The following is an 11,470-nucleotide window of genomic DNA, read 5'->3' on the forward strand; positions in this document are numbered from 1 at the left end:
AAGCTTACTAGGTGGGGAAATTTTGAAAACCGTTGAGAAAAACACTTCATTCAAATAAAAAGCTACGGGTATTGTTTGTTACTGCATCTACTGTGTACAAAAACTTGCACTTCCAGCATCCCAGCAATTGCAGCGCAGCAAGCAGCACCTGCACGTGGGGGCTGAAATGGATAGGTCTATGGGCAAATTGGTGTGAGATGTTTACAGCTCTGATAAGAGAAGAGATGTACCTGTATCATCAAACTTGTTGGTCTTGAGGTACATAAACACCAGCCTGGGATCTTGCTTTCTGGATCCAGATGGGGAAGAGGGGCGAGATGCAGAGTCGTCCTTGTCCGAATAAACTGAAGGATCCGGTGTAAACTCCTTCTTAGTCAGCTGCATTAGAAGGGATGTGGGGGCTACAGATAAGTCACTGGTGACCCCTTCTATGTTAAAATTGGTATCGGAGTTCGTTTGTTGGAGTGCTTCCCTCCTAGGAGTCTTCTCTGGTGTTGCACACTTGACTTCTTCATTTGTTTCTGGGTCAGTTAAAGGTACTTGTGGTGTCTCGCTAAAACAAAAGGCAGAAAAGAGAATTAGCTATTGCAAACTGCCTACCAACCAACAGTCCTTTGGCTTTGTTGTCATTTAGCCTTTGAGAAAGACTCTGCAATTAGATATTTCTTTTGCAAAACAAACAGCAAAATCAAGTTTTTCAAATAGACACTGTCCACTGAATTGACCAAATTCTTCAACCAAAAAATGTGTTTAAGGGGTCATGAAGACAGAGCACGCTGGGAATCTTCTAGGCTTAATTTGCATTATGTGAGTAAATAATTTTCACACTCGAGATTTCATAAGCTGTTAGTATAGACAATTAGCCATGTCAAATGCAATCAAGTTTTATGAAGGTTAATTTCTAAAGGTAAATACGATAAACCAATGCTAAGGGAAATGTTTAGAGTCTGTTATATAGTTACAAAAACTGGTAGGCCTATAGACACCTTTCATTGGCCAACCTTGCGGAGGCCAAAACAATGGAAACATACACACGCACAGCGCAAAACTCTCACCCAATGAAAGGTCTTCATTGACCTCAGTAAGTAAGATTTGAAACTTTGCATGGTGGAAATATAATATAGAAAGGTTTGCGGTAATACCAAGTAAATGACTATCTCTAATGAGTTGGGGTGGTTCTGAAAAAACCCATTGGTTTCACCACGCATCACCGAGCTTCATTTCCTGCCTCTATTTCCCGCCTTCGTGCATCACCAAGCTAATCCGCCTCCACAGTACTTAAGCAGAATGCAGCATCAGAGTTCAGCTTTCTCCAGAAGACGATCAGAGCATACTGATCGAAAACGTCGAGTTCAAACCAACAGTTCTTTTCAGAACCACCCCAACTCATTAGAAATAGTCATTACATGGTGTTACCGCAAACCTTTCTAGACCTCAGTAAGGGCACTGTTTGGGCTGTACTAGAAATATTTACCCCGGTGAGGTTTGCGGTAGCACCATGTGTAAATCTCTTAAGAGATGTATGGTTCTGAAAAAAACCTGGTTTTTAGAACCAACACTACTCAGAAGAAATTTACACATGGTGCTACTGGAAACCTCACCCGATTATACATACTTCCACCATGAAAAGTTTCCAATCTTACTTAGAAATATTTACATTTGGTCTGCTTTCTGCTGCTTTGGCTCTTCTTCGTGGAGAGAGGATTTGCTCCCTTGTCTCTTCATACGGATCCTAGTATGGTCTCGCTTGTACAAGGTGGTTCTTAATGCTCCTCCAGGACCTGGGACTCTAGAGGGGGGAGGACGAGGCACCACTGCCCCATTGGAATGTCCCTACAGGAGGAGATGAGACAATGGTTAGTGACACTGTCATCTGATACTCAGTATGGGTTAGAACTACTGACTAATACACAGGACTGATACTTTGTTTTAAAGGCAGTGGACACTATTGGTAATTACTTAAAATAATTATTGGCATAAAACCTTACTTGGTAACCAGTAAGGGGAGAGGTTGATAGTATAAAACATTGTGAGAAACGGCTCCCTTTGAAGTGGTAATTTAAGCATCTGAAAGCACACAACTACGTGTGACAAGGGTGTTTTTTTCTTTCATAGTTATCTCGCAACTCCAACGAACGATCAAGCTCAAATTTTCACAGGTTTGTTATTTTATGCGTATATATGTTGAGATACACCAAGTGAGAAGACTTTGACAATTACCAATAGTGTACACTGTCTTTAAAAGTAAGGAAGCATATTTTGAATAAAAAAGAGTCCTCAAGAAAAACAGAAAAAAATTTAATGTCTCCAACCTCACAATTAAACAATTCAAAGTGTCTTTTTATCCGGTACATGTTTTGTATATAACAAAATTTAAAACGTGAGGTCATCACAAACAAATGGGTACAATAAAAAGAGGAGTTGTGTTGCTGTTTAGATTGAAAAAATTTAAGGAATGTAATATTAAAACTAGTAAAACAATTCCGTATTTGAAATGTCATCAAATGTTTTTGGATTTTGACAAAAACTGTGCTTGAAAAAAAAATTTGAAGGGAATCAAACACAGTGTCATTTTACACTCTCATTAGGCACCTTGTCAAAACTATCCCCGGGAAAACACTGTGACAGCCTAACCCGGGGACGTTTTTCTTCCCGCTCCAATTTGTTTTACTTTAAATTAACTTCGGGAATGTTCCGGGACTCTCCGCTGACAGCTGAGCTGTATGTTTACATTCTTTAAGATTAAACCACTAGCACCAAGATTGAATGTTATCTACTGGAAGCCTGGTTTGCGGTTACCACTGAGCAAGGTCACCCGTTTGTGGTTTTCTCAAGGAATTTAAGCCAACAGTACACTGGGGTATGGATTGGTGACTACAACATTATTGTTTTATAACTGACTATGGAGTTTAAATATAACACATTGTGGTTCAAACTAAACTCTTTGTGTGTGAATTTGGTTCATGGGTGAAATGTATTTGGCTTTTTGATATAGGTTTTTTTTTTCATGCAGTCTTTTTCCATTTCCAAGAAGTGTAATAAAAAAACAGACAATAAATTATTATAATTACTGTGTTTTACTTTTTAAGCATATTTCCAACCATATATTTATTTCATAAAAAATAATACACGTCCAAAGCGTCCAAGCTAAAGGAAATGTGTGTTCTTTAAAGATATAATTTGTACACATTTATTAACACTTACAATGTAGGGGCCTACTGAAACTTTCAGCTTGCCATAGCAATAATAAAGCAGCACAGAAATTAATTATTATACTTACATTAACTCCATTTTGTGCTTTCTTGCTCTGCTCTCCTGTTGGACGGATGGTTCTATACACTTGTGCGTCTTGCGGTCGATCATAAAGTCTCGCTTTCAGATCGAGGCCGCGCTTCTGAGCTGCCTTAGTTGCCTGAAAATATTGTGGTGTATCTGCAAACTTGACCGTCTTGGACGTCCGTGAGGGCAGCTCATCAGCAGGACTTGGAAGGAGGTTGACAGCTGGAGAGGTGCTGTCGAGGAACGCAGCGGAGATGTTATCGAATGGGGTGGTCTGATAAGTTGCTGGGGCACTCTGGGCGGGCCTGGAGCTTGTGTAGGGCGTTGCGAACAACTCACTGTTGGCGTTTGGAGAGGAGTCGCTGTAGCCGAGGTCAACTATTGGTGCAGGAGATCCCCCAACTCCAGACTCTGAAGTTAAGTCCGACTCGGAGAAGTGTGGAGTGTCCATGGCTAATGACAGTTCATAATCAATCTGTTGAAGAAAATCACTAATTGAAATAACACTTTTTTATATAGCAATTGTTAATTAATACTATAGCCCTTTTCTTTTTTTTTTTTTTTTTTCTTTTTTTTTTATAAATAAATAACTCTGACTTTTGCTTAAAGGCAGTGGACACTATTGGTATGGTAATTGTCAAAGACTAGCCTTCACAGTTGGTGTATCTCAACATAAGCATAAAATAACAAACCTATGAAAATTTCTTCTTTCTCGAAAACTATGGCACTTCAGAGGGAGCCGTTTCTCACAATGTTTTATACCACCAACCTCTCCCCATTACTTGTCACCAAGAAAGGTTTTATGCTAAATATTTTGAGTAATTACCAATAGTGTCCACTGCCTTTAAGTAATGTCTATCGTTTAGTATTTATTTTTCTACCATTTCGCATCCTGTAATTCAAGTTGATGTTTTTCCTGCTGTAGGCCTATTTATCAACACAAAACAAAAATTTCTGAACTGTTGCCCTGTTGCAATAAAAAACCTGAAACACCAGCTCGAGGAAAAGTTTCCATATGGCGCCACCACTTATTCATTTGATATGAAATAATATAGTATCTAATTTACCTCAATGAGATATATTCCTTTTTGTAAAAAAGGGTGAACAAGTGGTGGCACCATATGGAAAGTTATCCCAGCTCGATTCCACAATACATAAAATTTACTTTAGGTGTGATTGTGAATCAAACTTTATTATCTGAACTGCAAAGCAAAGTTCAATATAATACTAGGACTTTCCGTATGGTGCCAGTCCCACCACTTTTTCACTAATTTTTACAAAAATGGATAGAGGTAAATTAGGAATACCGGACACTTTGGCACCTCGCAAACTAGGCACCTGCAAACTTGGCACCTTGCAAGCTCGGCACCTTGCAAACACGGCACCCACTCGGTAATTATATTCCAATTATTTGTAATGTTATTACTAATAACTTTATAACATGATCTAAAGCTTTTTATGGGACTATAGTGGGACTGAACTTTTACATAAAGCAGGTTTTAAAAAAACCGATTAAAACATCAAAACATTATTTAAAAATTAAATATTATAATTATAGATACATAATAAACATATAGGGGCCTACGGGCTACGCCTACGCCTACGGGCTACGCCTAGCCTACAGCTCAATTAATTAGAATATTTAATTTTGTTTACTTTAAATTAGCCTTACTTTTTAATAAAATACAACAGCAACAGGAAAAGTTTCCGTATGGCGCCACCACTTTTTCATTCGAAATAAAATAATATAGTATCTAATTTACCTGATTGATATATCCCTTTTTGTAAAAATGAGTGAAAAAGTGGTGGCGCCATACGGAAAGTTATCCCAGCAACAACTCGATCATGGATAATGTAATGTATAGTAAAAGAAATGGTAATAATAAAAAAAAAAACGCTAATATCCGTTCACCCGGATATTAAACCCTGCCAGTGCAATTTTAGCAGTGCAACAACGTCTGTCGGTTGACTGGTTGACAATCACAACCGGTCACTTTTTAAGTTTTTTTGCCGTTGTTCTGCATCCCTTTCCCGTTAACAAACAACCTTACCTGAATACTGGCAAAATTCCTCTCCGTGAGTACATCTCGAAGAAGTTACTCTTATGGAAGAAAAAAACAACACTCCTTGTCCAATTTTGACGTAACTTTTTACCAACTTTTTACTTTTTTGATTCCGAATGTTTAGACCGCCATCTTTATTTCTCATGACAACTATTGACCAGCATGCTTTGCGAAATGGCCCGTATCTGATAGCGGAAATAATGTTTATTTTTCTACGCTCGTTCAGGACCATTGTATGTGTGTATGTTTTGCGGTAAGAGTCGTGGGAAAAAAATAAAAAATGGAAAGTACAATAATAAAACCCAGATGTCTAATTGTTTTCGTGGTTAAATCCGAAATAGGGAAAAGTTTCCGTATGGCGCCACCAATCTTTCATTCGATATGGAATAATATAGTATCTAATTTACCTTAATGAGATATCCCTCTTTGTAAAAATGAGTGAAAAAGTGGTGGCGCCATACGGAAAGTTATCCCGAAATAGTTTCACTTGTTGCAGTCTAATTAACTTGTTAATGTGGGTCATTAACTTTTCCTCAAACCTTGGCAAATTGTCAGTGTCCCGAAGGCCTTACTACCCTGCTCAGTATGTCATGTCCCTAAAATATTTTTAAAAGGTGAAATATTAATTTGAACTTGATGCCCATTACCAGATGATCTGAAAACCTCTTTTGACTGCCACAATAACTATGGGTTTATATTTGTTACAAACATAATTATATTTATAATACACTTCTGGGAGATTGTAGAAAAACGGTAGACCCAGTAACTGGGGTGCTATATTCCTTTTTTTTTTCTCTCAAAATTTTGACATTATCGGTCAACCATGACCGATGTCACAATTTCGAAAAAAAGAAATACAGCACCCCAGTTACTGGGTCTAGAAAAACAGTGTGGATTCACACACTCTGTGTAAAGTGTTGGATTTAAGGAAAATCCATATTTCCTATTCTTCAACACTGTAAAACAAAATCTGTGTGGAGGTGTGTAGTTCATATTGTGTTTCAAGTATTTACCATTCTCTAATGGTAAAGTCGAAGAATATTTTAAGTGAAGGGCCTACAAAACAAAAAGGAATTACCACATAGCTTTTGCAACACAGACCTGTGTTGATTTTCCTGCGGTTTGTGTTTCACACTTCACAAATCAGAAGAAAATAAATAAACAAAAAAATAAACAAAATTCAGTTGAAATGTTGGTGAAAGAAAGGCAATTTTAATACAACTTGCTGGTAGTGTATTGAAGCATTCATGTGCTTTATGTTTATTTCAACACCTGAAGTCTTTGATATATTACAGTCATATAAAATTGTGTCATATTTAAATATATTTACATATAGTATACAATAAATACCCTAATCTGCTATTTCACCAAGGAAAGCTATACATTGAGTTAATGGAATTTATTTGTCGTTGTGAAATAAATTACTAGATGTCCATCATCATGACTTCTTAAAACAAAACATAATTTGAGCACGCATTGGTGAACCACCGTAAATAAATTAAACAAGTTTGCAAATCAATGAATCTACTTAACTACGTCAAATCTCAAAGAAAAAGTAACAAAACAAAATAATAATACTTTCATTCCACTTACGACAACTAAAAATAACCATACCACAATTACCAGTTTTTCATTACTGTTACTGTTCCAATTTCAAAGTACGCTTGTTTACGTGCATGTCAACCTTCCTTGATGTCCACAGTGAAGCCCTATTCATACTTTTTTCTAGGGCGAAGCAGCTCTGTTTTCGCTGCGAATGTTGCGATTTATTCGTTGCAAATTTGTTACGTAAAAATTTGTATCGCATTCGGCAAAATCAGAAAAAAAAATTAATAAGTGCAAAAATACAATTTTTTTAAATATTCAATGAACTGCTTGCATCTCCTTTTAGTGATGTGTCATTTTTGCTCTCAAATGCTGTGTTTTGCATTGTCTGTGCAGCAGGAGTGACTAACAAAATCTTATGAAAGCCGACGTTTTGTCTGAACAGCGGTATGCTAGGACCAAATACTATTCAAAACATGTGAGGATCTGTACGAATTATAACACTACACCTGTACTTCTAACAGCAACATGTAAACGTTTGCTTGAACATAACATTCAGGTCCCATGAACAAGCTTGCGAACCAACTAGCCTGTCTGACTAATCAATGCAAACAAAGCACTCCACACTAATGCTAAAAATAGAAGCCAAGTACCTACCCGCATCTAAGATAAATGTGTCAAATTACACTTACAGAATTATGTTTACTCGCATGTACAGACTAAAAAACTGGCGCGGTTTGGTGCGCCAATGATGTGGGCCCGATTTCATAGAGCTGCTTAAAGGAACACGTTGCCTTGGATCGGTCGAGTTGGTCTTTGAAAAGCGTTTGTAACCGTTTTTTATAAAATGCATATGGGTAGAAAGATGTTGTGAAAGTAGAATACAATGATCCACACAAACATGCCTCGAAATTGCGTGGTTTTCCTTTTACCTCGTCGACTAACACGTCGGCCATTTATGGGGGTCAAAATTTTGACTCCCATAAATGGCCGACCATGTTAGTTCGCACAGTAGAAGGAAAACCACGCAATTTCGAGGCAAACTTGTGTGGATCATTGTATTCTACTTTTAAAACATTTTTCCAACCATATGCATTTTATAAAAAACGGTTACAAATGCTTTTGTTTTGACCAACTCGTCCGATCCAAGGCAACGTGTTCCTTTAATGGCTGATTACTGTACGATTTCCATTTCATAGCGCTGCTGACCATAAGCACAAAAAAAGGCATGCTAACCTTCCGGTGCTTACTGAGTGAAAATCAATGACGCCACAATGCAAATCCATGGTGAACGCACAAGATGGCCGCCTTATTTTTTCTGCTGACCTGTGAAGTTCGATTACACATTGGCAATTTTTTCAGCTACAGTAAGCACACAAATTTGCTTACCGTTAAACAGCGCTATGAAATTCGGCGGTGGTAACATCATTGCATTATTACGGTTACACACCTGTGTTCCGACACCCCTATGTTCCGAAATCACTATGCTCGGATTCCTAATGTATTAGTTTCCTAATCCTAACCCTAACTCTAACATGAGCGTGCAAATAACAAGCTTTTTTCTCGAAACATAGGGTTGACAGAAATACATGTAGTACAGTCACCGTCATTTCTTATGTTCTTTACAAACGTCTCAAATGAGCAACTTCAGTAAAGTTGAGGGGTGAATATAGGCCTACCTACTTTGTTTGCAGTCAAACTTGCTCATAGATTCAAAATTCTCCTTTTCAACAAAACTTTAGCAACTAAAAAGTATGTTCAACAACAAATGCCTGTAATTTTAACATTTTCAATGAACATCAACTTTTTTAAATATAGTAATGTGCTTTTCTGGACCAGAAAACCCAAAATTATGTTTATACTTAAATCAGAATTAGATATAGTCCGTATTAGAACTAAGCTCATGGTACAGTTCAATTCTGGTCGGAGGCTAGTCATGAATCTAAATATACAAGGACCATTTTCAAAAATCCCTGTGGTATTGTTTTGGTATACTTTCCTTTAGTTTCTTTTTTATTAATTACCAAGTGTATGTAGACTTTTGGCAACATTTATATAAATTCTACATTTAATAATAACGTCCAAAGATTTACAGATAGCCAAACCCCATAAAAAGTTTCAGCCACAAATATAAATCATTTAGAAAGTCAGTACTTTCTTTTAGATCTTTTCATAAAATGTTTCAAATTGATTACTGAGGCAAACATGCCACACTCCATTTATCATCTTACTATTGATTTGGCAGTAAATAACAACAACAAATACAACATTGCAGCTGTTTAACATGTTGGATAAATTACACAATAAATTTGGTTTAAAATATGCTACTTGCGGGTAAGATTTGAATGATGTATGGTACAATGCCTTCCTTGGTTACAAGTGAATGCTAAATTTGAATTCCTAATGACTAAATCCACTGTTGTTTTGTCACATGGTTGGGGGCAAGCTGTCGCAAAGTTAAAGGCAGAGGACACCATTGGTAATTTTCAAAGCCAAGCCTTCACAGTTGGTGTATCTCAATATATGCATAAAATAACAAACCTGTGAAAAATTTTGCTCAATCGGTCATTAAACTTGCGAGATAATAATGAAAGAAAAAAACACTCTTGTCACACGAAGTTGTGTGCGTTTAGATGGTTGATTTTGAGACCTCAAGTTCTAAATCTGAGGTCTCAAAATCAAATTCATGGAAAATTACTTCATTCTCGAAAACTATGGCACTTCAGAGGGTGCTGTTTCTCACAATGTACCATCAACCTCTCCCCATTACTCATCACCAAGAAAGGTTCAATGCTAATATTTATTTTGAGTATTTACCAATAGTTTCCACTGCTTTTAAAGAGACGGTAACCCAAACACTATTTTCAAAGAAATGTATGGCACAAGGAAACCAGTCATTGCTGATCTGGAGGTTGCTATGCAAACAGCTTGGCACGGAACATCAGATGAAGCACATAGTACTAGATAGTTTGAGGAATTCAACATTTGGAAGTTATTGGAATGAGAATCATTGCTGTTAATAAGGTCTGTAATAAGGATCATTAAACATGTCAGGATGCATCTCAACCCTCCAGGGTTATAACTAGTTGCAGTAACGTAACCCTCCTGCCGATCGTCGGCAGGAGGGTTACGTATAACAAGGAATGAGGAATAGAAATCAAAGAGAACAATTTTAGAGAAAAAATTACTGCATTTGTTTCACAAGGCAAAAATTTCAAACAAGTCTGAATAGACTGTGCAAGTCTCGGACATAACCAAACATTTTGGAAACAAACTCGCCCTTAAGAGTCCCAATGTTCGAATATACTGGAGACTTTCACAGTCTCTTCCAAAAAAGTCTGAAATTTACCATCCCTGCAAGTCACTGTACCAAACATTCAAACATAACTCACAAATGGATTATTGCATTTTATAGTAAAAAGGTGCTCTTCCTGTATAATGACATCAAATTGACTCAATGTTGACAAACAACAGCAATGTAAAAAGATCAGTGTGTATAGATAGTGGATGAAAGATCAAAATGCAATAATAAAAACAAGTCACAAAATGTGCACTTTCAACATGTTATGGTAAGAGCCCAACTTCATAGACTTAGTTCAGCAGAAAATTTTGCTGAATAATTTTATGTTGAGTCAAACAGGCAGGACACCAGTCATAGCAGGGCCCAATTTCATACAGCCTGTAAGCACACAAATTTGCTTAGCATGAAATTTCTCCCTTAATAAAAACAGGATTACCAACAAAATGTTCACGTGATTTTCAGGATAAGCAAACAACAGCTGAATGCTAGTAACAAGCAATATGCGACAAATTAAAATTTGGTTGGTAATCTTGTTTTTATCAAGGAAAAAGTTTCATGCTAAGCAAATTTTTGTGCTTACAGGCTTTATGAAATGGGGCCCTGGCATATGTTTGGCGGGTAACCTCAAAGTTGATTTGTGCATAGCTTCTTTTTGTGCTTTAAGTGAATTCGAGCAGATCAATAAAATTGGGCTTAAGTAATACAAAAAATGGGCGAAAAGTATTTGTTTACTCATTGTGCTCTCAACAAACTATAGTAACCCATGAATCTGTGGTTAGAATTTCATTATGCAGTGTGGAGATGACACAGGAATAGATTAACAGTTAGTCAAATAGTGTCATAATTTGGGAGGCTAATCTTTCTTAATTGCAGCTGAGAAGCTGAATTGCGAAGGGCACAAGTACATCGTGTTAGAGCCACAGGCATGCAGAATGTCAGACAACTCGTCCGTCGGACAACTCGTCCGTTCGGACAACTCGACGGTTCAGACAACTCGACGGTTCGGACAACTCGACGGTTAGGACAACTCGACTTTGAGACAACTCGACGGATGGCCAAGACAAGTCGACGGTTAATGTTGATCATTATTATTTACCAATTATTATTTATCACAAGAAGTGTGGTGTTCCAGTGAAGCCATACTTGCAGAAACATCTGTTAAGTGACTATCTCGAGACTTTGTGTTAAAAACAGACTATGAGATGACCATGGTATGACTCTATGTGTAGCCAGTTAGCAGTTGTCTTCAATTTATTCAAAATAAAAGATTTAAAAAAACACA

The 11,470-nt window shown here is 37.1% G+C and overlaps 1 protein-coding gene across 3 annotated transcripts in view; it reads right to left on the reverse strand.

Annotated features, from left to right (window-relative positions):
- Positions 1–5,467, reverse strand: part of LOC139938174 (dynein axonemal heavy chain 6-like) — a 98,724-nt gene extending 93,257 nt beyond the window's left edge. For all 3 annotated transcript variants that reach the window (XM_071933575.1, XM_071933584.1, XM_071933568.1), the window contains exons 1-4: positions 5,331–5,467; positions 3,281–3,754; positions 1,658–1,833; positions 231–553 (exon numbers count right to left, since the gene is read on the reverse strand). In XM_071933575.1, the coding sequence (XP_071789676.1) occupies positions 231–553; positions 1,658–1,833; positions 3,281–3,730 (949 nt within the window). In that variant the 5' untranslated portion in view covers positions 3,731–3,754; positions 5,331–5,467. The remainder of the gene's footprint in view (positions 1–230; positions 554–1,657; positions 1,834–3,280; positions 3,755–5,330) is intronic.
- Positions 5,468–11,470: the final 6,003 nt, after the last annotated feature.

This window comes from Asterias amurensis, chromosome 1 (assembly GCF_032118995.1).
Source record: "Asterias amurensis chromosome 1, ASM3211899v1".
Classification (NCBI taxonomy): Eukaryota; Metazoa; Echinodermata; class Asteroidea; order Forcipulatida; family Asteriidae; genus Asterias; species Asterias amurensis.